The 23,241-nt window shown below is 59.4% G+C and overlaps 1 protein-coding gene across 2 annotated transcripts in view; it reads left to right on the top strand.

The window, feature by feature from the left end:
- PKD1 (polycystin 1, transient receptor potential channel interacting) overlaps positions 1 to 23,241 on the top strand; it is a 91,130-nt gene that overhangs the window by 55,661 nt on the left and 12,228 nt on the right. The window contains exons 12-26 of one of the 2 annotated variants that reach the window (XM_059716463.1): positions 214 to 345; positions 576 to 751; positions 1,197 to 1,330; positions 1,984 to 5,600; positions 6,607 to 6,753; positions 9,921 to 10,064; positions 10,935 to 11,214; positions 12,518 to 12,734; positions 13,795 to 13,954; positions 14,714 to 14,866; positions 17,894 to 18,038; positions 18,722 to 19,324; positions 19,983 to 20,139; positions 21,671 to 21,923; positions 22,542 to 22,737. In XM_059716463.1, coding sequence (XP_059572446.1) covers positions 214 to 345; positions 576 to 751; positions 1,197 to 1,330; positions 1,984 to 5,600; positions 6,607 to 6,753; positions 9,921 to 10,064; positions 10,935 to 11,214; positions 12,518 to 12,734; positions 13,795 to 13,954; positions 14,714 to 14,866; positions 17,894 to 18,038; positions 18,722 to 19,324; positions 19,983 to 20,139; positions 21,671 to 21,923; positions 22,542 to 22,737 — 6,514 coding nt within the window. Of the gene's footprint in view, positions 1 to 213; positions 346 to 575; positions 752 to 1,196; positions 1,331 to 1,983; positions 5,601 to 6,603; positions 6,754 to 9,920; positions 10,065 to 10,934; positions 11,215 to 12,517; positions 12,735 to 13,794; positions 13,955 to 14,713; positions 14,867 to 17,893; positions 18,039 to 18,721; positions 19,325 to 19,982; positions 20,140 to 21,670; positions 21,924 to 22,541; positions 22,738 to 23,241 lie in introns of both variants that reach the window. The other variant, XM_059716462.1, reaches the window with a different exon arrangement.

Below are 23,241 nucleotides of genomic sequence, written 5' to 3'. Positions count from 1 at the left end.
ACCCATGGGTTGCTTTGCATTTGGATCATAAACTGAATTCCCCTCCTTCCAAAAATACTTTAGCTACAAAGCAGCGCCCAGAGGACATTAGAGCCTCTCCTGTCCCTGCTGCGAGTCACTCCCGGCACAAGTCTGTTCTCCCAAAGCACCCCGGGAAGCGCTGTGCGGGCCTTTCGCTAGCCCCCGAGTCACGCGCCCTCCTGTTGTTGGCAGAGCTATGTGCCCATGTTGGAGGCCGGGTCAGATGTGACCTTCCGGTGGACGGTGGACGATAAACCGTCCTTCACCTTTTACAACGTGGTCTTCAACGTGATCTACCAGAGCGCGGCCGTGTACAAGCTCTCGGTAAGCCCCGGCCTCTCCCGCGGCTCCCTTGCTCGTCCGGGTTTCCATGCTGTTCGGAGCCGAAAGGGCGCAGCTGCCGGGAGAGGAGGTTGCCGACCCCGGGTGAGGGTGCCCCTGCTCCGGGAACGGTCCCCCACGGCTCTTTCGCACGCCGAAGCCCAGCCCCTTGCCCGGCACCGTGGTGCGGTTCACACGCCTGCCCCGACAGCGGCTCTGTTTGTCCCTCGCAGCTCACCGCCTCCAATCACGTCAGCAACGTCACGGTCGACTACAACGTCACGGTGGAGAAGATGAACAAGATGAAGAACCTGAGCGTGTCCGGGATCCCGGCGGTGCTCCCGCAGAACGCGACGGTGGAGCTGACCGCCAGCGTCGTGATCGACACGGCCGTGGATGCCGCCTTTGTGTGAGTCCTGGGCAAGTTCCCCAGAGGCGCCGGTTCGCTGGGTGGGATTTTTCGGTGCATTCCTCACTTTCGGGCCCATTGGTTTTGCCCAGTTTTTGGGGGCTGGCTTGTTCTTTTCCTCGTGCTTACTCGAGGAAAACCCCCGTTGCCCTCGCTAGGAGCTGAAGCAGGTCAGGATTTCAGCATGGGGTGCTTCGTCGGGGTCTGACTCTTCATTCCTCGTGCACCTAGGAGAGGAGTCACCTCCTGGGAATCGAGATGGGAATCCACTGGCTTGGGTGCATTTCAGACCGACTGGTATTTTTGTTGCCCAGTGTTTAAAACAGGAAGGTTTTAACAGGGATGGTTAAATGGAGCGTGTCCAAGAAAGGCTGGGGAAGAAACCCGAGCAGCGTGGCACCAAGGCCAGCGCGCTGCCTGGCTCATGGCCTGTGTCTCTTTCCAGGTGGGACTTTGGTGATGGCACCCATGAGACGTACCAATTTAAACCTCCCTATAATGGGTCCTTCCTCATTCCTGACCCCAGCGTTCACGAGGTGGTGATCGAGCAGAGTGCATCACACACCTATGAGGAGCCAGGTAAGTCCTGTCCGGTCTCCTGGGGGAAAAGAAGTGCTTTCTTTTTCGTTGCTTGGAGGTTTCAGTGCCAAGGGCTGCAAGACGTTCCCAAGCGCCGCCCACGAGAGATTAACTCAGAGGTCTGCAGCGGTTAGGCCGTCTCCTGAGCAGTCTGTCCCAGTACGGGGCAATAATAAAACATAGAAACAAGTGGTGCAAAGGGGCATCCCGATTGAACAAGCAGAGATCGTCTGTGACCACGGGAACTTGTTTCCACCAGGGTCGCTGGTTCCAGCATGGGTCTACCCCATGCTTGAAAACAGAGTCATAGATTCATAAAAGAATGAGGGTGGGAAGGGAGCTCAGGAGGTGACATCTAGTGCAACCCCCTGCTCAAGAAAGAAACAGCCCCAATCGCCCCGTAGCTATGGTGTGGATAGATAGAAGCCGATAAAGGTGTGGGATTGTCAGGCCGCCTGCAGAACGGGTGGACGCATGCACAACCTGCCTCCAGTTCCCGTCAGGCGCAAGAGGAAAGGGAGAGAAACGCCGGGCAGGTATAAAAGCAGGACGCCGTCTCACTGGAAAGCGTTTTGCATTTTCCAGGAGGCCGTGGCAGCACTTTTTAAAGCCTCTTGTGGGTTCACAAACACCTCTGCTCTCTCCGCATGCAGGCGAGTACACCTTGGTGGTTTTAGCGTCCAACCCATTTGAGAACCTCACGCACCAGATCCCGGTTTACGTCCACGTGTACCTAATCGACGTGAAGGTAGACACCGACACGGACGTCCTGGCCGTGAACCGGCCCGTCAACTTCACAGCTTACCCCGTGCCCTCTCCCTACGGCGTCCTGTACACCTGGGACTTTGGCGATGGCTCCTCGCTGCTGACGGAGAGCCAGCCGACAGCTGTCCACAGCTACCAAACCAAGGGGGTCTACAACGTGAGCCTGAAAGCCAACAACACCGTGAGCAGCGTGGAGACATTCAGACTTTACCGGGTGTTCGAGGAGATAGCGGGGCTGCACGTTTCCTTCGAGGAGGCCGTGGAGGTAGGCATGTCCATCACAATCAACGCCTCGGTGGAGGCGGGGGACAATATCACCTGGATATTTGACATGGGGGACGGGACCGTTCAGCAGGGCCCCTTGCCAGCGGTAGAACATATCTACGAGAAGGACATCAACTGCACCGTGAACGTGACCGCGGCCAATCCCGTCAGCTCCGTTTCTCAGTCGGTGCCTCTCCGAATCTTTGTCCTGGAGGTGCTCAAAATCGAGCCTTCCTCGTGCATCCTGGAGCACCCAGACGTGCAGATCACTGCCTACGTCTCGGGGAACCCCGACGACTACGTCTTCGACTGGACCTTTGGAGATGGCTCATCCAACGTCACCGTCTACGGGGACCCCACGGTCATGCACAACTTCACCCGCAGCGGCATCTTCCCCCTCTCCCTGGTCCTCTCAAGCAGCGCGAACAAGGCGCACTACTTCACTAGCGTGTGCGTGGAGCCCGAGATCATCAACGTCACGCTCTTGCCCCCCAAGCAGTTCGCGAGACTGGGCGAGGAGAGCTGGTTCCAGGTCAGCGCCGTGCCCTTGTACCAGTACAGGTACCGCTGGGATTTCGGGACCAACGAGTCCACCAGGTCCAGCGGCACTGAGGTCAGCTACTCCTACAAGAGCACGGGGATCTACCTGGTCACTGTAACCGTCTCCAACAACGTCTCGTTCAACAACGACACGGCCTTTGTGGAAGTCCAAGAGCCGGTCGGGGTAGCCAAGATCGAGTATAACGGGACCCGGGTTTTGGAGCTAAACCAGATCTACCTGTTCTCTGCCAGCGCGAATGGGACCAAGGTGAGCTATCGCTGGGACTTTGGCGATGGCAGCAGCCAGCGCGGACAGGCCGTCACCCACACCTACAACACCACCGGCAGCTACGCCGTCAGCATGACGGGCTGGAACAACGTGAGCTTCAACGAGACGCGGGTCAACGTCACCGTGAAAAGGCGGCTCCAGGGGCTCACCATCAACGCCAGCAGGACCGTGGTGCCGCTGAATGGCTCCGTGAGCTTTGTGGCCATACTCCTAGCGGGCCGTGCCGTCCGGCACTCCTGGATCCTGTGCGATTACTGCACGCCCATCCAAGGCTCCTCCACCATCTCCTACACCTTCCGGTCCGTGGGGACCTTCAACGTCATCGTGACGGCAGAGAACGAGATCAGCTCCCTGCAGGACAGCATCTACGTCTTCGTCCTGGAGCAAATCAAAGGCCTGCAGATCGCCAGCGGCGACCTTGTGGAGGATGCCTTCTTCCCAACCAACAAAACGTTGCACTTGCAGGCCGTGGTGAGAGAGGGGACGAACATCTCGTACAGCTGGGCTGCCCTGAGGGACGGCTGCCCCATGCAGACGTTCGGCGGGAAGACTTTCTCTTTGAGCATCCTGGAAGCCGGGAACTACACCATCCACCTGAAAGCCACCAACATGCTGGGAAGCGCAGCCGTGAACAGGACGGTGGAGTTCATTGAAAGCATTGGCCTTCTGAAGCCGTCTGCTTTCCCCAATCCCACGGCTGTCAACACCACCGTGAACATAAGCACTAGCATCACCAGCGGCACTGGCGTCGCCTACTTTTGGCACCTGGGGGATGGTTTCTCTCCTCGGACCGTCGAGCCCTTCGTCGTGCACTCCTTCCAAAGCCCGGGAGCTGTAGAGGTCACCATCAGGGCCGAAAACAAGCTTGGTGCCACGAATGCAACGATTCTGGTCTTTGTACAGGAGCCCGTCGTGGGGCTGAGGATTGAGACGCCGAAGCTGGACTACATCGCATCAGGCTGCACGGTGGTCTTCGATGGCAAATTGCAAAAGGGGACCAACGTGACGTGGCTGTGGGAGCTGGACAACAGCACGATAAACGGCCAGATGGTGCCCATGCCGTTCCCCGTGGCCGGCACCTTCTCGGTCTTCCTCAACGCGTCCAACGACGTCAGCTGGCTGGTGGTCAGCAGGAACATCACGGTGCAAGACGAAGTCCGAGGGCTGGAGCTCTTTGTGAGCAAGAAGGTGGTGGAGCCGGGAGAAGAGGTCTCGTTCGTGATCAACATGATCTCCGGCTCGTCCGTGACCTACATGGTGAGCATCAGCAGAGACTACTCCGTGGTGCTCAACGGCTCCAAGTACACCCACGCCTTCACCAACATCGGCGACTACCTGGTGACGGCGACGGTGCAGAACCAAGTCAGCAGCGCCCACACCCACGTGCTGATCTCGGTCCTGGACGCCATCCGCGACCTGAGGCTGCTGCACTGCTGCGAGCCGGGCATCCCGACGGGAACGGAGCAGCGCTTCACCGCCCAGGTGGGACGCGGCTCCCAGGTGGGATACTCCTGGCAGTTCTCCTTGCAGACGGACACGCGCCGCTACGTGGCCACTTCGGCAGGCGACAGCGTCCCCTACACTCCCGCGGCCGCCGGCTTGCTCGAAATACACCTCAGCGCTTTTAACGGCTTGGGGAGCGTGAACCTCACCAGAGTCATCCAGGTCCAGGACCAGATCATCCAGGTCACCCTTCGTCCCAGCAGCTCCTTTGTGAACAGGACGGCGGTGTTCGAAGCCTCCGTGGTGCCGAGCGCGAGGCAGGTCGTGTTTTGGTGGAGTTTCGGCGACGGCTCCCCCGCCCGGGTAACCGAGGTGGCGGCCGCCAACTACTCCTACCTGAGCCCCGGGGACTTCCTGGTGCAGGTGAACGCCACCAACCTCGTTAGCTTCTTCATAGCGCAGGTCACGGTCACCGTGCGGGTCCTGGAGTGCGAGGAGCCGGAGGTGGAGCTGGCGCTGCCTCCGCAGGTGGTCATGAAGCGATCCCAGAGGAGCTACCTGGAGGCCCAGATCGACCTCCGCGGCTGCATCAAGTACCAGACGGAGTACCTGTGGGAGATTTACCGAGCGCCCAGCTGCCGGCACCTCGGCGAGGCCAGCCAGATCCGCCTGCCCGGCGTGGACGTGAACAGGCCCCAGCTGGTCATCCCCAAGCTGGCTCTGAAAGTCGGGCACTACTGCTTCGTCTTCATCGTCTCCTTCGGGGACACCCCGCTGTCCAAGAGCATCTTCGCCAACGTGACCGTCATACCGAGCAAACTGGTCCCAATCATCGATGGGGGATCTTACCGCGTGTGGTCCAACACCCAGGATCTCATCCTGGATGGCGAGAAATCCTACGACCCTAACTTGGACGACAGCGAACAGACCCCGCTGCATTACCAGTGGTCCTGCGCCTCTTCCTCTAAGGTAAGAAACCCATACTGAAGAGTCCGGGCAAGGGATTTGCGCTGTGGGAGCACCGGGCACCCCAGGTGATGTGCAGGGTTTCGTGGTATCTATATGCCCGTGCACCGGCGTGTCTTTGTAGCTGAGCTGCAATGGGGCAGAGGAAGGATTTTGTGAGCAGCTCTCTGCAGCGTTAAGGCGAGGAGGGAAGCCTGGCACCGGGCTGTCTGAAATCACATGCAGATGGCAAGCGGTGCCTGCCTGCTCTTCCTCTTCCTCTGCCCCACTGAGTAGAGGGGCTCTGACCCCCACGGCCTTCTCGTCGGGCCCCTTTTGCAGTGCATCCGCTTCCTTCACTGTCCGAAGGAGTGGCAAAGACTGGCGCCAGTTTGCAGTCTGGCAGGCCAGATGTGTGACTTATGTTCAGATCCTGCTCCCAGGAAAGTTTATTAAAAGCCTTTCAGTTCTGCAGGAGCAAAAAGTGAGGCTTTCAAAGGAAAGCCCAAGTCACCACTAGATGTAGCCACCCATCTAACCAGGCTCAGCCCTACCCATCAGATGCTCCTGGCAAAATGTTGTACCATTGTCTTGGTACCAGTTGGAAATGTTGTACCAGTACCATTGCCTTGTTGGTGTGAACCGTCTAGTAGATTAAGGAAAGCCCTTTTATTCTGCACTTGCTGCTTTTTCAGGGCAAAGGGTATAGAGCATGTGGCTCAGGCTTGGTATTAATATAAAGCATTCAGATGTGTCTGGAGCAACATTCCCAAAGGGTGTCATTGCAATAGTACAAGGATCTGGAGGCCAGCCAAAACCTAGGTATTTCAAGAGCATTTGCTAACTGGCTGAACACCACAGCGGGTAGTTCACCCCCACCCCGGGCTCTCCAGCACCCAGCAGTGAAGCCAAAAGAGGTCATTTCTAGCAATAACAGCTTGCGCGTGAAGCTGCCTGTACCGCCTGCAGACTGATACGATGCGCATCAGTTCGAAGGAGGGATTGAAAGTTCTTTTCTCCTTGCAAGCAGAGCTCGGCTGCAGGGTGCTCTCTGAATTTCAGTGCCCTGGAAGGAACCGTCACCATTTCCAAAGCCACGTTGGAAGCAAATGTGGAGTATACGTTCGATCTCACAGTCTCGAAGGAGGGGATGAGTCCCGAGGCCACCAATCAGACCGTACGTACCGCCTCGAGCCCCCCGCTTCCCTCTGCTTACGCGCCCATGGCGGGGCACTAGAGAGCCTGCAGGTCCTGCTCCTCTTTCCAAGGGACGTTGGGATGCCCTCAGTGCCCTGGGCACGACCCTTGCAAGGGCAAAAGAGGGTATTACCTGCCTGGACGGCCCCCAATGCCCTGGGCACGACCCTTGCAAGGGCAAAAGAGGGTATTACCTACCTGGACGGCCCCCAATGCCCTGGGCACAACCCTTGCAAGGGCAGAAGAGGGTATTACCTGCATGGGATGCCCCCAGTGCCCTGGGCATGAACCTTGCAAGGGCAAAAGAAGGTATTACCTGCATGGGATGCCCCCAAAGCCCTGGGCACGACCCTTGCAAGGGCAAAAGAGGGTATTACCTGCCTGGACGGCCCCCAATGACCTGGGCACGACCCTTGCAAGGGCAAAAGAGGGTATTACCTACCTGGACGGCCCCCAATGCCCTGGGCACAACCCTTGCAAGGGCAGAAGAGGGTATTACCTGCTTGGGATGCCCCCAAAGACCTGGGCACGAACCTTGCAAGGGCAAAAGAGGGTATTACCTGCATGGGATGCCCCCAAAGCCCTGGGCACGACCCTTGCAAGGGCAAAAGAGGGTATTACCTGCATGGGATGCCCCCAAAGCCCTGGGCACGACCCTTGCAAGGGCAAAAGAGGGTATTACCTGCCTGGAATGCCCTCAGTGCCCTGGGCACAACCCTTGCAAGGGCAAAAGAGGGTATTACCTACCTGGAAGGCCCCCAATGCCCTGGGCACAACCCTTGCAAGGGCAGAAGAGGGTATTACCTGCCTGGGATGCCCGCAATGCCCTGGGCATGACCCTTGGAAGGGCAGAAGAGGGTATTACCTGCCTGGGATGCCCCCAATGCCCTGGGCATGACCCTTGCAAGGGCAAAAGAGGGTATTACCTGCATGGGATGCCCCCAATGCCCTGGGCACGACCCTTGCAAGGGCAAAAGAGGGTATTACCTGCCTGGGATGCCCCCAAAGCCCTGGGCACGACCCTTGCAAGGGCAGAAGAGGGTATTACCTGCCTGGGATGCCTGCAATGCCCTGGGCATGACCCTTGGAAGGGCAGAAGAGGGTACTACCTGCCTGGGATGCCCCCAATGCCCTGGGCATGACCCTTGCAAGGGCAAAAGAGGGTATTACCTGCCTGGGATGCCCTCAGTGCCCTGGGCACGACCCTTGCAAGGGCAAAAGAGGGTATTACCTGCCTGAGATGCCCCCAATGCCCTGGACACAACCCTTGCAAGGGCAGAAGAGGGTATTACCTGCCTGGGATGCCCCCAAAGCCCTGGGCATGACCCTTACAGGAGCACGCATCCTGCAGACATCCCGAGGGCAGCACATCTGGCAGCGTCTGCCAGCCGTTGGGTTCGTTTCCTCCCATAAGTCTTTCATTAAGCTCCCACTGTCTCCCTGCCTACGCATGCTAACGACCCGCTCCTATTTAAATGAGTAATCAGAGTTAGGAGTGTTGGCTGGAGCCCACGGCTCTAGCAGCCCACCAGCCCGTCGCCCAGCCCCAGCCCTGCTTGCACTCCAGAGCACCGAGCCCTTCCCCGATTTCCGCGAGCTTTCCGGCAGCCCGCGCTGGCTTTCGCTGTTGCTAAGCCCTGCCCTTTCCCCCATTTATTTACAAAAAGAAAAGGGAGAGTCCCCAAGCGCATGTTGTTTGTCAGATTTAACCCAACACCAAATGCTTCTGCAGGCCGGCAGCGCTCATGGCTTATGTCAGAGACATTCATCCTGGTGCGCTTGGCAATCAGAGCCGTAGTCGGGCTGAGAGTGGAAAGTCTTACGGCCTGGATTTTCAAACCAAACCCAGAGGATAAGGGGGAGGGAAAAAACCTTAAATTGAGAGTCTTTCAAGGACATTCTGTACTATCTCGTTGCCATGCGTGAGCACAAAACAATGGCTCCAGTGTCCGAGGAAGTTTGCACATGTTGTAGGAATGAACAAAGCATCAGTGCTCTCCGCTCAGCTCCGTGGAAACTCTCCTCCAGCCGCCTGCCATATTCAGCACTTGTTATTCCTGCCTTTCCTTACGTTCCCAATATTCATTGCACCAGGGCACCGGGCGCTGTCGCTCTCCAGACCGCACCGCTTCATAGGGGATTAGCAGAGCTAATGTCACAATCGCCAGCACAGCTGAAAGACCCGCGGTTTGCAAGCACGTAACCTGCAGTGTGCTTGGTAGCAGGGGCACCTCAGAGAGGTGAGGGGGTCTAGGATGAGATGAGGTGCTGGAGGAGATGTTGAGATGAGAGCGAGATGGAAAAGCTGCACGTCTTGCTCTGCAGAGCGCAGGCATGGGATGCACGGCAGGAGCTGCTAGTCCAGCTCCCCTTCCCATCCCTGGTTTCTTTCAAAGATGTAGAAAGATCTTTGCAATGCAGACTCTTTTGCCCTTTTTGCAAGGAAGGCACTCAGCAGAGCTGCGGAGGCTGAGGGCCGGGTCCTGGCGCCCAACACTGAGGCCCAGGAGCGGCACTGGGCATGTCACTGCATTCCCCGGTGCAGCAGACCTACGGGCACCGGCCCAGGGCAGAGACCCACAGTCCTGCAGAATCACACCAGTTTCACTACGGCGGGGGTTTTGCAACTACAAGTAAAGGTCAAGAAGAGCATCCAGGAGGAGTTCCCAAGGGCAGGTGCATGCTGGATGCTTCATCTGGGCTAGGATCAGACCTTCCCCTTGCCTCCGAAATCTCAACGGGGCCAATACGAACAGCAACAGAATTGAAAGGATACCCCGTTTTGCAAAAACCCTTGGCTCAGCGTCCCGTGCACTTAGTGACGTACAAGTGGGGCCCAACTTGGCCTCTGAAGCAACTGTACCCGGCAAAACAGACTATCCCGACTAGCCCGGCTTGATGCTGTGGGTTCCCAGGGATCCCAGCAGCATCGTGTCTAGGTAGCTGCACTGAGAAGGGCCAGTGCAAGGCCTACGCTCTCGGGGAAGCGCGCAGGCATAAATCACATACATGTCTGGTGTTAATCACTCTGCATGGGAGACAGGCAAGGTCGCACAGCTAGGGATCAAGGCATTTGCAAGCCCAGTAGCAGCTGCCCGCCCGAGACCAACCCAAGCACTAAACAGGCGTCTCCTGCTTTCTTTGCAGGTGCTAATCAAGAAGGGCGGCGTGCCCATCGTCTCCCTGGAGTGCGTGTCCTGCAAAGCCCAGTCCGTCTACGAAGTCAGCAAGAGCTCCTACATCTACCTGGAGGGGACCTGCCAGAACTGCCAGAACGACTCCAAGCTCGGGGTACGGGCAGGGGCTCTCGCTGCTGGGGCCGGGGGAGGCCGGCCGGCGAAGGAATAGGTGCTAGGGGGAAGGAAAGGGCACAAGGCTGGGTCCCACTGGGCACTTGGGGAGGATTTGACTTCCATTGCAACCCTGGAAGAGGACTGGTTTCCACGGGGCAATGCCTCAGTCACCACCTGTAGTCACGTGGGTGGGGGCACGTGCCCCATGCCATGCAAGGCCCCGAGCTCGCTGCAGCTCCCGTGCAACTAGCCGCTGGCTGCAGCAGCTGCGGGAGCCTTCCCGGCCGTGCCCGCAGCAGCCCTGCTAACAATGTCACGGCACAGTGATCCCATGCCACCTGCTCACCAGAGCTGTGCCCTTTCCTACAGGTTTCAGTGGGATTTTTCCTCTCTGCTACGTGGCCTTCATGCCACAGTCCGTTCTCTTCACCCCTCTCCCCCCTCCTAGTCCCATGCTACAGGGCCAGCCCAGGCCGGCCGCAGCTAACAGTGTCAGCAAGAGCCCCATTGCAAGCGCCAGGCTCTGTCCCCTGGGAGCCAACAACTTTGCTTTCCGCGGTCGTGCATCGTGCAAACGTGCGAGACGCAATCGCCCGTGGCATCCGGGGGAGGCCGCGCGGCCGCTGGATCGACTCGCACGTGATGAATGATCCTGCCGGGGGGTGATGTCATCCCCGAGATGAGATCCGAGCCCGCCGCACAGATATTCCCACCAGCCGCTCGGGAAGCCGTCCAGTTCTCACGCGCGAGAACGGCTGCGAGTTATCAGCTGCAAAGCTGGCAGCCGCTGCCCCCGGGACTCGCTTGGTATTCACAGATGCTGTGTGAAAACCTTCCACCCAGAGCTTCTCCCTCTTCTTCCCCGCAGAGGTGGGCAGCGCAGAGCTTCAAGAACAAGTCCCTCGTGCTGGACAAGCGCACGACCTCCACCGGCAACGCGGGCATGAACCTGGTGCTGCGGCAAGGGGTGCTGAAGGATGGGGAGGGGTACACCTTCACCCTGCACATCACCGACCTCACGACGGGGGAGGAAGGCTATGCCTCCATCGACCTGCTCCCGAACCGCCCGCCCTTCGGAGGGACCTGCCGGCTGTTTCCGCACAAACCGCTCGAGGCGCTGATGGCGAAGGTGCACTTTGAGTGCAAAGGTGAGAGCAAGCCAGCGACCCCCTCTTTTTTCTTCCGGCAGAGCCCCCCACAAGGCCGCTGGGGTCCGTTTGCAACGCGCCTTTGCATGGGGCAGGCTCAGGTCTTAGCTTCACGCACCCCAAACCTCCAGCCCTGCGCGACTGTGCGTCCGCAGCGTGCTGCTTTCCAAAACCCACCTTCTTCAAACCTGTCTGGGGGAGCTCAGTGCCCGTCTACCCCGCTGGCGGGCGTAAATCATTTCCAGGCCCCTCCACCTGGCTGCGGTCGTGGACCGCGGCAGCCACCCAGGAGGACAAGGCTCCTTTGAAAATGTGGCCTCCGTGCTCTCGCTCTAGCTGCTTGGGAGCTATTTCTCCAGCCGTCACCGAGACAAAAATATCCAGCCCAACATTTGGAAAAGCCTGGCTGGCTGACAGAGCACAGCCCTGGGCCAAGGACTAAGTGCCTCTGAAATTGCTATTTCCCCACATGATTAGCATTAGGGATTAATGCTTTATTACACACAAATGCTGGGAATTGCAGAGAGGTGACGAATTGGTTCCTCTCTCGCGTGGCCCTTGCGATGGCGGCCGCTGAAGTCGCGGGAGTGAAATCAGAAGGAGGTTGTTGACCTCCCAGGAACAAATCCTGAAACCCGATGCTGCAGGCATGGAGGGGGTTTCGGCTATTGGTGATATTTGTACTGGACACGAGACACGGGGGCCTGGGGCTGAGCACCAGCAGCGGTCACCATTTATGCCACGGCACCATAGCCCAGGAGACGCATCCTGACCCCACCGAACCCTTGGTCTGACACCAGGTTGTGCCCAGGGAATAATCCTGCAGCCCAGCAGCATCGCGCCGTTTATTTTGCAGCCCAGACAGGGTAACCTTGCCCTGTGGAGCTGCCCCGATTTCTCTAGGACCTCCCCAGGGGATACAGGCCCTGACTCTGAGTCAGAAAACCCCTAAGGGAACAGATGAAGGGCAGAGCTTGGTGTTGCCACTCCCTGCTCGGGAGCTGTACCATCCCTACGATGAGCGGTCCTTGATAAGGATGCTTTGGGAGGAAGGATGTTGGTCAATGGGAGGGATGAGACCATCCTGCCCTACCTACCCCCGAGCTGCCTGCGGATGGGGCAGGGCAATTCAAGGGGCACGGGTGATAGACCACAAAGCATGCTCCGAGCAGCACACGGGAGCATGAAACGGAGGGCGTTAAATGCTCGCTCTTCGCCGTCGGGACAGTAGCTGCAGCTCCAGGCGCGGTGCGGAGGGCTGCTCTCCGGCCCCTCTTCCATCGCCCCCATGCTCATCTTGCAGACTGGAGAGACACGGAGGATGAAGAGGCCCCTCTGGTGTACATCCTCCTGGCCACGCGCTGCAAAGCGGGACACTGCGAGCAGTTCTGCGTGTACAAAGGCAGCCACTCCGAGCACAGCGCCTTCCTCCCCCCTGGCTTCCAGGCCAGCAGCTTCCTCGTGCACGTTTCGGTGCTTGTGCAGGACCAGCTGGGAGCCACCGCGGTCGCCCTCAACCGGTAAGGTCCCCGCGTCCCACACCCGCACGGCGGGCTCGGTGCTGGACACCGCAGCCCAGTCCTGCCCGGGGTCTCTCCAGGACGCGGGTCAAGCGGGGTGGCTTTGCTTCCCGGTGGTCGCTGGAGCAGCGAAGGGTTTCAAAGGGCCACGCACGTCACGAGGCTCATTTCACTCGGGTTCCCTGCCCCAGCGAACAGGGTCCAACACGCAGCATTTAGGAGCTGCCCCCCAGAGCCCTGAAAAACCCTTCTCTTTTAATTCCCACTTAACAGACACTGCCACTGGCCCCTTAAAGCCTGAAGGCAATCGCTTCATTAGAAACAACTGTGTGGCGTCTCTCCCCGGACTCGCTGCTTCCACAGCCGCCCGTCCCAATTTATGGACCCGAATCCCCGGTCATGTTTGTGGGCGGTTGCGTAGCCTTGTTAAAAGCAACAGGCTTCCCGGTCAATAAATCAAAGCAGGGGAAGCTGCTCCAGACCCTGCCGCAGATCGGGGCTGCATCACGATGAGCGGGTGCCTGCGAGAGCCCGTGGGGTAGAGGAAGCCTGGCCGCGTGTCTCGAGAGCCCCCGCCTTGCGCTGCACGTGTTAGCCGTGTCCTGCTTTGCCCCAGCATCCAAGGAGCTCGAAAGGGAGGCGGTGGCAGCAGGGGAGGAAGGGTTGCATCCCCTCGGGCAGGCCGGCTGCTGGGTTGGGGTCCCGGGAGCCACCGGCTCGGCTCCCTGCAGTCTTGCAATGTCCTTTTCATTCAGCAGCGGTCAAACCTCCGTGGCCTTGAGTCACCCAGGCATTAATCCTTTGTCACAAGGGGCCAGCGGTGCTAAGTCGGGGTTGCCAGTGCTCCTCACGTCGTGGAGGATCAAGTCTCGCTCCTGGGTAGCTCTTAGACCTGCCAGGAGTCAGCTAAAAGCACGAAACAAGTTAATCCAGACCATCCTCCCTGCGTCACATGTACCCTGTGTCTCACGTCAGGGTGGAAGTTGGCCTCTTCCCTGAAATATCCAGTGGGTCTTGGGTCTAAGAGCAGCCAGTGACACCCATTTTCTTCCCTCGGCAGCTCCATGACCATCACCCTGCCGACCCTGCCGGACGGACACCAGAGCCTCTCTCGGTGGCTCTGCAATCGGACCGACACGGTGCTCCAGGGCTTGGTGAAACAGGGGGACCCGCAGCAAGTCATCGAGTACTCCTTGGCCCTCATCACCATCCTGAACGAGGTAAAGCAGGGCCTCAGAAAGCAGGCTTGCACGCTAGGCTTGCACACGCAAAGCATAGCCCAAGCGCCCACCTGGAGCTGCCGGTCCCTATACTCTTCCTGCGGAAGTGGCATCTTCCTCTAGCTTCTTATACCCCAAGTTGATGCCCGTGAGACCTCCCTGACCCAGCTGCCAGCGCTCGCGCCCTACACCTCCGCACGCAAAATACATCCCGCGATCTCCCGTTCGTGGCGGCGTGACCCCATCCCCTGCTGTGAGCTCATTGTCGCTCGTGGCTATGGCACGGCTCAGGCCTGCCACATAGTCAGCAGCTGGCCAGAGGTGCTCAGCTCCCGGGGTGTTAGTGCATCTTCCCCAAGAGGAGCGTTATCCCATCCCGGGACCCTTTCAGCATTCAGGAAGTCCCTCTCTCTTGGCCATCTCAGGCTCAGGATGAGAGGAGGAAAGAAGAGCCTCTGAACTCCATCCTTGGGCTGTTCTTTGGGAGCACAGTGGGCAGAAGCATCTGAGCTGGCCCTCGAATAGGTCCAGCCCAAGTTGCATGGGACAGGACAGTCCCCAAGCCCTGGAGAGGGTTCACGTGCCCCTCCCAGGGCATCCTGCTCAGCATGCTGGCACTCCTCTTGGTGCCTAGCTATGGAGAGGCCCATGTTATACATGCAAGCTGCAGCTGTGGACCACTAAAGGAGCCCTTTGGGCCACTGCTTTCGGGAAGTGTTGCAAGAGCCTGATCCCTGCCCCCGGTCCTGTGCCCCGCAGTACGAGCACGCACTGTACTCGGAAGCCGAGGCCAGCCACGAGCGAGCGCTGCGGATCTGGACCCGCACCAACATCACCGAGACCCTCATCTCCCTGAGCGTGAACACAGTGGATGACATCCAGCAGATCTCGGCAGCCCTGGCTCAGTGCACGGTAGGCGAACGCGCAGCCCCGCGGGACCCTGGCTGCAGCTGGGAGGTAGGCAGGGACACGCAGATGTCCGTGCCTCCTTCGGCTTCACCCAGCGGGCAGCACAGCTCTCATGTGTCGGCCTTGTTAGGCAGCGTGCGTCTCCATCCATCCATCCCTAACTGCAGGTCCCATTTTCCTCTCCTCCATCAGGTCACATCTAGTCCGACCCCCTGCCTAGGGCAGGACCAGCCCTGTCCAAACCAGCCCAGACAAACCCAGTGTCCAACCTCTTAGCAAAGCTACACGGTGACCCCTCAAGACGTGACACCCAAACCTGCCACAGGTCAAGCAGGGGACCACCGGGGCCAATGCTCTGCTGTGGCCAAGATCATTAAAATACATTCGTGAGCATGCTTGTCTTCTGGCGGTCAGCCTGTCGGCTCCCCCGGCTGTACGAGCAGTCCCGGTCCCCGCGGCTCCTCTCCTCCGTACTCGCCTCTATGCTACGTCCAGCACCCACCTGCATTTCCTCTGGCAGCTTGCACTGGAAACACCCCCGCCACGCTGCCCCTGCAAGGCTCGGCACCCCAGCACCTGACATCCACCTCATACGGCCGGCTGGGAACACGGCCCGGCCCCGGGGAAAAGCTGGCATTGCGGGAGTCCTGGCCATGAGCCAGAACCGCCACGGCGGCTTGCAAGGCATGAACTTCCCAAACAGCTGGAAATGGGGAAGGCATTGCCGTTTCCCAACCAGATGACTGTGTGTCCCATCAAAGAAGAAATTCCCCTTTGATTCTCCCAAGTGGACAGGGAAAAAAAAAGGTCACATCTGATACTTTTCTGCAGAGAATTTCCCTTGCCGGGGGGTGCACATGCCTTTTCGAGTAGAAAGCCTGTGCATGCTGGGTTTAGTTCGCAGCTAGCTCCTTGCCCCCCACCCCACAACTCCTTTCCTCTCCTCACCCCCATCGCTCTTGGCCGTCTGGAGTTGGCCAACGCAGACAGCAAGCTCCCCAGGGCGCAGACAAGCCTCCTCCCCAATAACGCGCACATCAAAGCGCTGGGCGGCTGGCAGCCCCTTGGAAGCTGTTTTGCCATCTGTCCCCAAGCACATGGTGAATCCCAGCTGAGTCCTGGGGTGATTAAAAAAAGGAGAGAGAGAGAAAATCCAAGCTGGGCCCCATTAACAGCTTCCACGTGTGCTGCCAACTGCTCCCTTCTGCCCGGGGGGCTCCGGCAGGTCGAGGACGCCGTTTTCTTGGCACAGCACGGCTCGGTTTGGAAGGGAAGGTGGCCACGGGGTGGCATCTCCCTGCCCACGGGCCTGGGATGGACTCGGGTGCTGGAGGCAGACCCAGCAACGGTCCAATCCTGCTCCTGTTGAAAGCGGTGCGGGAGCAACACCGGCTGCTTTTGGCTGGCTTCAAACAGCGCAGAGAAGACCAAGGAGACCCCGCTGCCCCGGGTGCATGAGGGGGAACGGGCTGGACATCCCCGTGGCACAGAGACCAAGCGGATCCCCCAGCTCGCTCCAGCGTGGGACGTGGCATTGCTGCGTCTGGTGGCTTCGCCCTGCCGCGGAGCTAACGCAGCTCTTCTGCGTCTGCTACCCGTGCTGGCTTGGGCACCTCTGCCGTGCAGACACGTTCCCTACCTTAGTCCCTCTCCAAGAGCAAAGCCAGGCTATTGCCGTAGGAGATACCGCTGCGTTATGCAGCAGAATCTCCTCATGCTCGATGAAGGGCGTTTGTGCCCGAACGCTTGCAAAGAACTTTTTTCTGACTATTTAGAGATATTGCATCTACCCAAATAACCTTGCTGACAGAAACCGAGGCACCTGAGAGGTGGGTAGGCGGTGGGACCCCGCAGAGAGAGCCAACAAGGAGCTCCTGGAGTCTCCTGGCACAAGTGAAGGAGCACAGGAGGCTCCTGGGGAGATCGAAGGGGGCTGCAGCGGTGCCCCTCATTCTGGGAGCCGCGCTCCAGCCAACGCTGCTGTTGCATCAGACGAAAACCGAGCGTGGCAAAGGCCGACAGCCGCAGAGCTGGCCCGTACCTCCCCTCCACCCAGCAGGCAGAGGAGACCGAGTCCTGCTGTCAGGAGGCCCGGGGAAGGTTAGCCGTGGGTGCTGCTGCAGATGCACGTGGCTTCGCTCTGAGCTCAGATGCAAAAATTTTCCCTTGGGGGATAAAAAAGGGCTGTGGTTAAGAGGTCTTTCCAAACACGGCCTCCGCCCAGTAGCAACTGGGGTTTGCAAACTGCTGGGAGGCGGTCGACTTACTCCCCACACGAAGAAAAAGCCAGAGAGCTCTTGCTTTGGAGAGCCCGTCAGCAACGCGCCTTTGCAAGCAGCGCTCAAGGCTCACGGGGAAGGTGCCGGGTAGAGATCGGTTCTCTCCGTCACCTGGTACGTGATGAGCATCCCTCGAGGAGCAGTCATCGCTGTCCCGGTTGCCCCCACCCCATCGCAGCTGCAGATTCAGAGAAGCGTGCCACGCTCCGGTTTGACGGCGGGCGCAAGGGTCTCCCTTGCTGGGGCACGGAGACGCAGACCACTGCGCCATCGCAGCCTGCTGCAGCCCTCTGCGCGGTCACTGTGGAGGGCATGCAACAGCCCTGCAAGCCCTGTGCTGGGCGGAGGCAGCGTGGGCCCCACGGGCAGGAGCCACAGGGCTCCCAAGCCTTCGGCTATTAGGTAGGACCGTCGTGCCGCTGCCTCCCCCCTGCAGCGGGTGGATGGATGGCGACGCAGGGTGTCGGGGGCGCGATAAATAACGTTGAGAGAGACGCAGTTTGCTGCATTCGTCTGAAGTCAAGTAGAGGGTAGATTTGCACTTTATAAACAGACAGCAGCTTTCATAGTCTGAAGCTCACTACAGCGACTCATGAAGTGAGATCCAGTCCACCAAAACGTGTGCTTGCACATGCACATGCACATACAAACGCGCACGCGCCCCATACGTTGGTTAATCTATACAGTGCAGACAGTGGCAAGGAGAAGGCAGATCTGCACAAGTGGGCTCAGCCAGTGCTTCCCGTTGCAGGTGGCGAGCAAGGAGTTTGTCTGCAGGTCCTGCCTGACGAGGACCTTGAACAAGCTGGAGAGCATGATGGCGATCCTCCAGGGAGAGACCACCCAGGGCACCATGACGCCGACCGCCATCGCAGACAACATCCTCAACATCACAGGTGCGTCCCGCTTCCCCGGCCCCAGCGGCGGTGGATTTGGTGGGAGGTGATTGCCCCTGCAGAGTCTAGGAGGCAGCGAGGAAAGCGCCAGGCTAGAGAAGCACACGGCAGCTAGTGTTTCATCAAGGAGATGGGCCTGCACCGAACCCAGCACCTTGACACCCCGTTAGCCAGGCCTGGGGGATTTCACAGCTGCATCCAGAATATGCAGGTGCCCCCCACATCTTCCCTGCACTGCTCAGTTTACCCCCTCAGTGTCATCCTGGTTTATACCTGGGGATGGGATATAAAATTGGCAGCGCAGTCTAGTGTGACAGATGCACTGGGCACCCCGTGCAGATGTGCCCGTGCAGGTGCTGGCTCCCCGCGCCCTAACACAGCTACTCTCGGGAGGTTGGGGGCTTCTGTTGGTCTGTTTTTCCCCGTCCGCGCGTCTCACCCCTTCCACGAAAGGGAAACAAACCCACTTCAGGCCCTGGCAGCTTTAGCTCTTGGCTGCAGCACAGGACAGATCAAGGGGGCAAGAGGAGGTGCGGTATTTTTGCAGAGCAATCCCTGTGCCAGGTCAGGTGTGCCCTGCTGAGCCCCAAAGGGCAGCCCTTTCTTCCTCGCTTTGGGAAGGAGCCGGTTGTGCTCTGGACCGTGGTAGTCACCGCTTCTCCATTTGTGCTTTCACCGGACAGGGGACTTGATACACCTCGTCAACGCGGCGTCACCGGAGCTGAAGCCCCAGGAGTTGTTCAATGATCACCACCACGTCCTGGTGGCTTCCAAAGCCTACAGCCTGTCCTCCAGCCTCATGCGCATCCTGATGAAGTCCCGGGTGCTGAATGAGGAGCCCCTCGAGCTGGCGGGAGGAGAAATCGTGGCCAAAGGCAAGAGGTCTGACCCCTTCAACTTGCTCTGCTATGAAAACACGCCCGACTGCCAGTTCTCCATCCCCCAGGCCTTCAACACCACCTTCTCCGACCTGACCGACGTCATCCAAGTCATGTTCCGGGTGGACTCCAATCCCTTCCCCTTCGGCTACATCAGCAACTACACCGTGTCCACGGAAGTGGCCTCCATGGAGTTTCAAACTAACAACGGGACCCAGATTCCTATTGGGAGCCTGGACTCCGAGAAAGCCATCACCGTGATGGTCTCCAACAACACCGAGGCAATGAATATCTCTGCCGGCACGGAGGTCATCCCGGAAAGGACTTCGGTCAACCTCGTGGTTACAACGGAGAACAACCACCGCGAAGCAGGGCTGCACTTCCAGCTGACTTACCGCATCTTAAACGGTAGGTACAGAGCGGCCCGGGACAGCGCCAGCTCTCGGTGTTGCTTGTCCCCGAAGGGTGGGGAGAGGAGGAGAGGGTGGATGCTGCCCGTAAGGACCGCTCCACGGGCACATCTAACAGGACAGACACGGGGCCTTTTCCACCGTGCAAGGGGGATGCTTTACCAAGCTGTGATTGCTGTGCTGGGGAGCACGGCATGGCAGACACGCTACCTCCCAGCGTGGAAGCAACGTTGCTGTCTCTGTGCATGCCCCGCACCATGCTAAGGCAGCCGTGTTGCTTCTGCCTGTGCCTTCTCTCCTTCTGCGTGTTGCCCCCCAAATGGGACCCGTGTGGGTTCACGAGGCACCCGTGACCACGTCCCCAGGGGTGGACATGGCTCCCGTTTTCTGGAGCTGAGGGTGGCCCAGAGGTGGGTGGCACGTTCCCTAAAGCCCATCCTCTCCTGCTCACCAGAGCATGGGCCCGAGCCTGCTGTGAATGAGCAGCTGTCCCTTGACGGGACACCACCAAGGGACCCCACGAGCCCTGACAATTGCCTTACAGCAGGTTCCCGCTGCTCCTGGTTGCCTGCCAGCCTGCAGCATCAGCCAGGAAGGGCTCTGGGCCCGAGCCCGCTCGGTAACACCCTGCCCCTTCTCTTCCCCGTGCTGCCCAGACCGCTACCTCTCGAGTGAGCCAGAGCCATTCGTCGCAGCCTACCTCCACGATGCGCCCGCGCCCAGCGAGCACAACTGCAGCGCCGCCAAGAAGATCGGCCTGGAGGCCCTGGCCAGAAAGGACCACAAGCAGTACACCTTCTTCATCTCCCCCGTGTAAGATGCCACCCCGCATGCAAGGGCCACAGCCTGGAGCAGCTCTTAGGACTGAGCAGGGCTCATTCCCTTAGCAAACCTGCCCGGCAGCATGGTTGTGTCCCTAGCCGGCATCCTGGCCGAGTGCAGCCAGACCGTCCTTGCAGGAGGTGCATGCAGTAGGATGGGCACCGGTGTACCTGGAGCAAGCAAGGAGCGGGGCCCAGCTAGCAGAGCAGCTTATGCGCAGGAGCATGAGGCTTGCTGGGCTTTGCAAGATGCACCCGAGCTACCGGAGCTACCCCACGTCCTCCGAGAGCGTGCCTCCTCCTCCTCCTGCATTGCTTCCTCCAGTCTCCACCATTTGCAGACCCCTGCCCGCCCCGACGGCTTACCTCGTTTGCAAATCCATGGCCACGGTCTCCCTTTGCACTGCTTGGTTGCAGCCTGGAGGCTGTTTCCCACCTGGGGCAGAGCAGTGCGAGCAATGAACCAGCCAGGTCCTTCCCTTCCACCTTCCCAGCTTTTCCCAGTCTGACCTCCCACCGGGGAGCTCGATCCCGCTGTCTCGGGCACAGCTATCGAGCAGGTCCCAAGCTCACCTGTTCCCTTGACTGGCTACGCTCCAGCCTTGCCTTATAGACCCAGTGACCTGACTCACCTGCCCGGCCGGCTCACCCCCAGGGAACTACACTTCCCAGAAGGCCTGTTTTTAAAGGGCCCAGTCTTGGAGTTTCCCTGGGCTGCGGCAGACCTGGGACTTGCTCAGCACAGACCCCACTGCGCCGTCTGGCAGAGCCCAGCAGGCCAGGGGGGTAGTCCCATTTTAATCCTAGTGCTTCAACCTCCAGTAAAGCCCCCTTGCCTCTGCATGGCTCATTTCTGGCCCCATGTGCAGAAGGGGATGCCCAACCTCCTGCTCTGCTCACCTGTGCAGCAGTCCAGCGCACACCTGCCCTGGGGTCTGCTAAATGGGGGTGTCACTGGGCCATGGGGCATTTGGCTCTCAGCTTTCTTTCCCATCGTGGCAATCATTAATGCAACGTTCGCTGCTAAAACCCGTCCTGAGACGGCTGCAGGAGGGGACGTCTCTCGCTGCCTGCGAACCCCGCTGCGGTGTTGTCGGAGAAGAGGGTCCGGTGGGTTGGGAGTGGGTCTGGCCACGATGGAGCCATCGTTGAGCAAGGTAGCATGGCCCCTCTAGCTTCTGGTAATGAGACTGCCATTGATTAATGATGCTAATGAGGACATCTTCCCCTGGGCCAGGAATCATAGCAGTCTGTGGAAGTGGCCAGGGAAACTGGGTACATGGTTAACGTTTGGGGAAGAGCTGGGCGAGTCTGATAACTGACCTTAAAAAGAGAGGAGAAAGTGCTAGATATGTAGTGGGTCTAGCTCCCTTGGTCCTGGCGTAGGGTAATCAGGACTAGGGTAATGCACCCAATTAATAAATAATAACTAGCAGCGTCCGAGGGTTTCCAGACAAGGTTGCTCCAGGCGGAGACTGGTGCTACCGCTTTGCAGCGCCATGCTTTTCCCTTCTCCGTTTTAGCACCGACGACACCACCAAGGATTACTACCTCAACATCACGAACCACTTCAGCTGGTCCGCGGTGGAGGTGACGCTGGGCCTGTACACCTCCTTGTGCCAGTACTTCTGCGAGCAGGAGAGGAGGTGGAAGACGGAGGGCATCGTCCCCCTGGAGGACACCAGGCCGGACCAGGCGGTGTGCCTCACCCAGCACCTGACGGCTTTCGGAGCCAGCCTGTTCGTTCCCCCAAACTCCGTCCGGTTCATATTTCCTGTGAGTGAGAAGAGCTCCCTGCAAAAAACAAGTTGCCATTGCATATCACGAGCTAAGCAAGAGCAGCCCCGGTCAGCGCGTGGATAGGAGAGCCAAGGCTGGTGGGTCTCCCCCTGCATCAGCCCGGGCAGGTGTCGTCTGGTTGCACCCTCTTGCAGGAGGTGCATGCCCAGATCCTGACGCCTGCCCGCCTGCAGGCAGCGAATAGCCTTTCCGAGCCAGTGCTCGTCGGGGGGTGGTCAAATCCTGGTTGCATTTTGCCTTACCCCGTACATGTACGCGGCTGCTTGAAGCTGGGGCAGTATCTTTGCTGACTGCTGGGGCGTGTGGTTGCCCTCCCCTCCTGGCCAGCGCTCAGTGCTTCCCGAGGGGTTTAGGGGTCTCTGGCATGGAAGTGAACAGCAGCAAAGCACGTAGCCACGGGAAGCTCACTGCAGAGCAGGTAGCATACAGGCAACGAGCCACCTGCACGGAGCTGCATATCCCAGCGTGTGGACACCCCGAAGGCACTAGTTGTGCCCCGCAGTGGCTGCAGACCCCGAGGCAGGGAGACCCCCAGAGCGAGCCACGGCCCCGCGGGTGGGGAGAGCATCTCTCACCCTGTTCCCTCCCGCTCAGGCACCCGGCCCGGGCCTCAACTACATCGTGCTGCTGACCTGCGCGGTCTGCTTCGTGACGTACTCCGTGGCCGCCCTCATCGTGCACAAGCTGGACCTCATCGACGTTAACCGGGTGGGGGTGATCCCCTTCTGCGGGAAGAACGGGCAGTATAAGTACGAGATCCTGGTGAAGACCGGCTGGGGCAGGGGATCAGGTGAGTCTGGAGCAGGCGTTGCTTTACGGTAACCCGCGGGGGTCTGCGGGATGAGTCTCCGTGCCCCCGCGCCCGTTGGCCGGCGAACGCCGCATCACACACGGCCACCTCCCTCCTGTCTCCAGAGACGAGATGCAGCTTTCCATTTTTCCCCTCACTTCCCCCATTTCCCGGGAAAGAGCTTTGTGCTTCCCTGTTATGGGACGGCGAGGCCGTCATGCACATTGCCAGCGCGATGATCGCTTAGGTCTGGTCCGGTTCCCAAATGCATCTGAGCAGCGAGCTGCGCTTTCAGCCGTGGGGCTGGGATTGCAGCCGCCAATGCCAGAAATGTCTTCCCCGGGCTTTGAAACCGGAGCAGATGCTACCTGGGAGCGCGGCGTGAGCATCTCCCGGCTCTCGAGGCCCTTCTCGGTCATCCCTGGGAACAGGCTCCTGCGCTGGGAGCAGGTCTGGGGCACACCTGGGTGGACCAGGTGGGAGAGGAAGCGTCTGGCAGCGGGT

Source organism: Alligator mississippiensis, chromosome 13, assembly GCF_030867095.1.
Source record: "Alligator mississippiensis isolate rAllMis1 chromosome 13, rAllMis1, whole genome shotgun sequence".
In the NCBI taxonomy this organism is placed as follows: domain Eukaryota; kingdom Metazoa; phylum Chordata; order Crocodylia; family Alligatoridae; genus Alligator; species Alligator mississippiensis.
The sequence above is the reverse complement of the archived record's forward strand: the minus strand, read 5'-3'. Positions and strand labels throughout refer to the sequence as shown.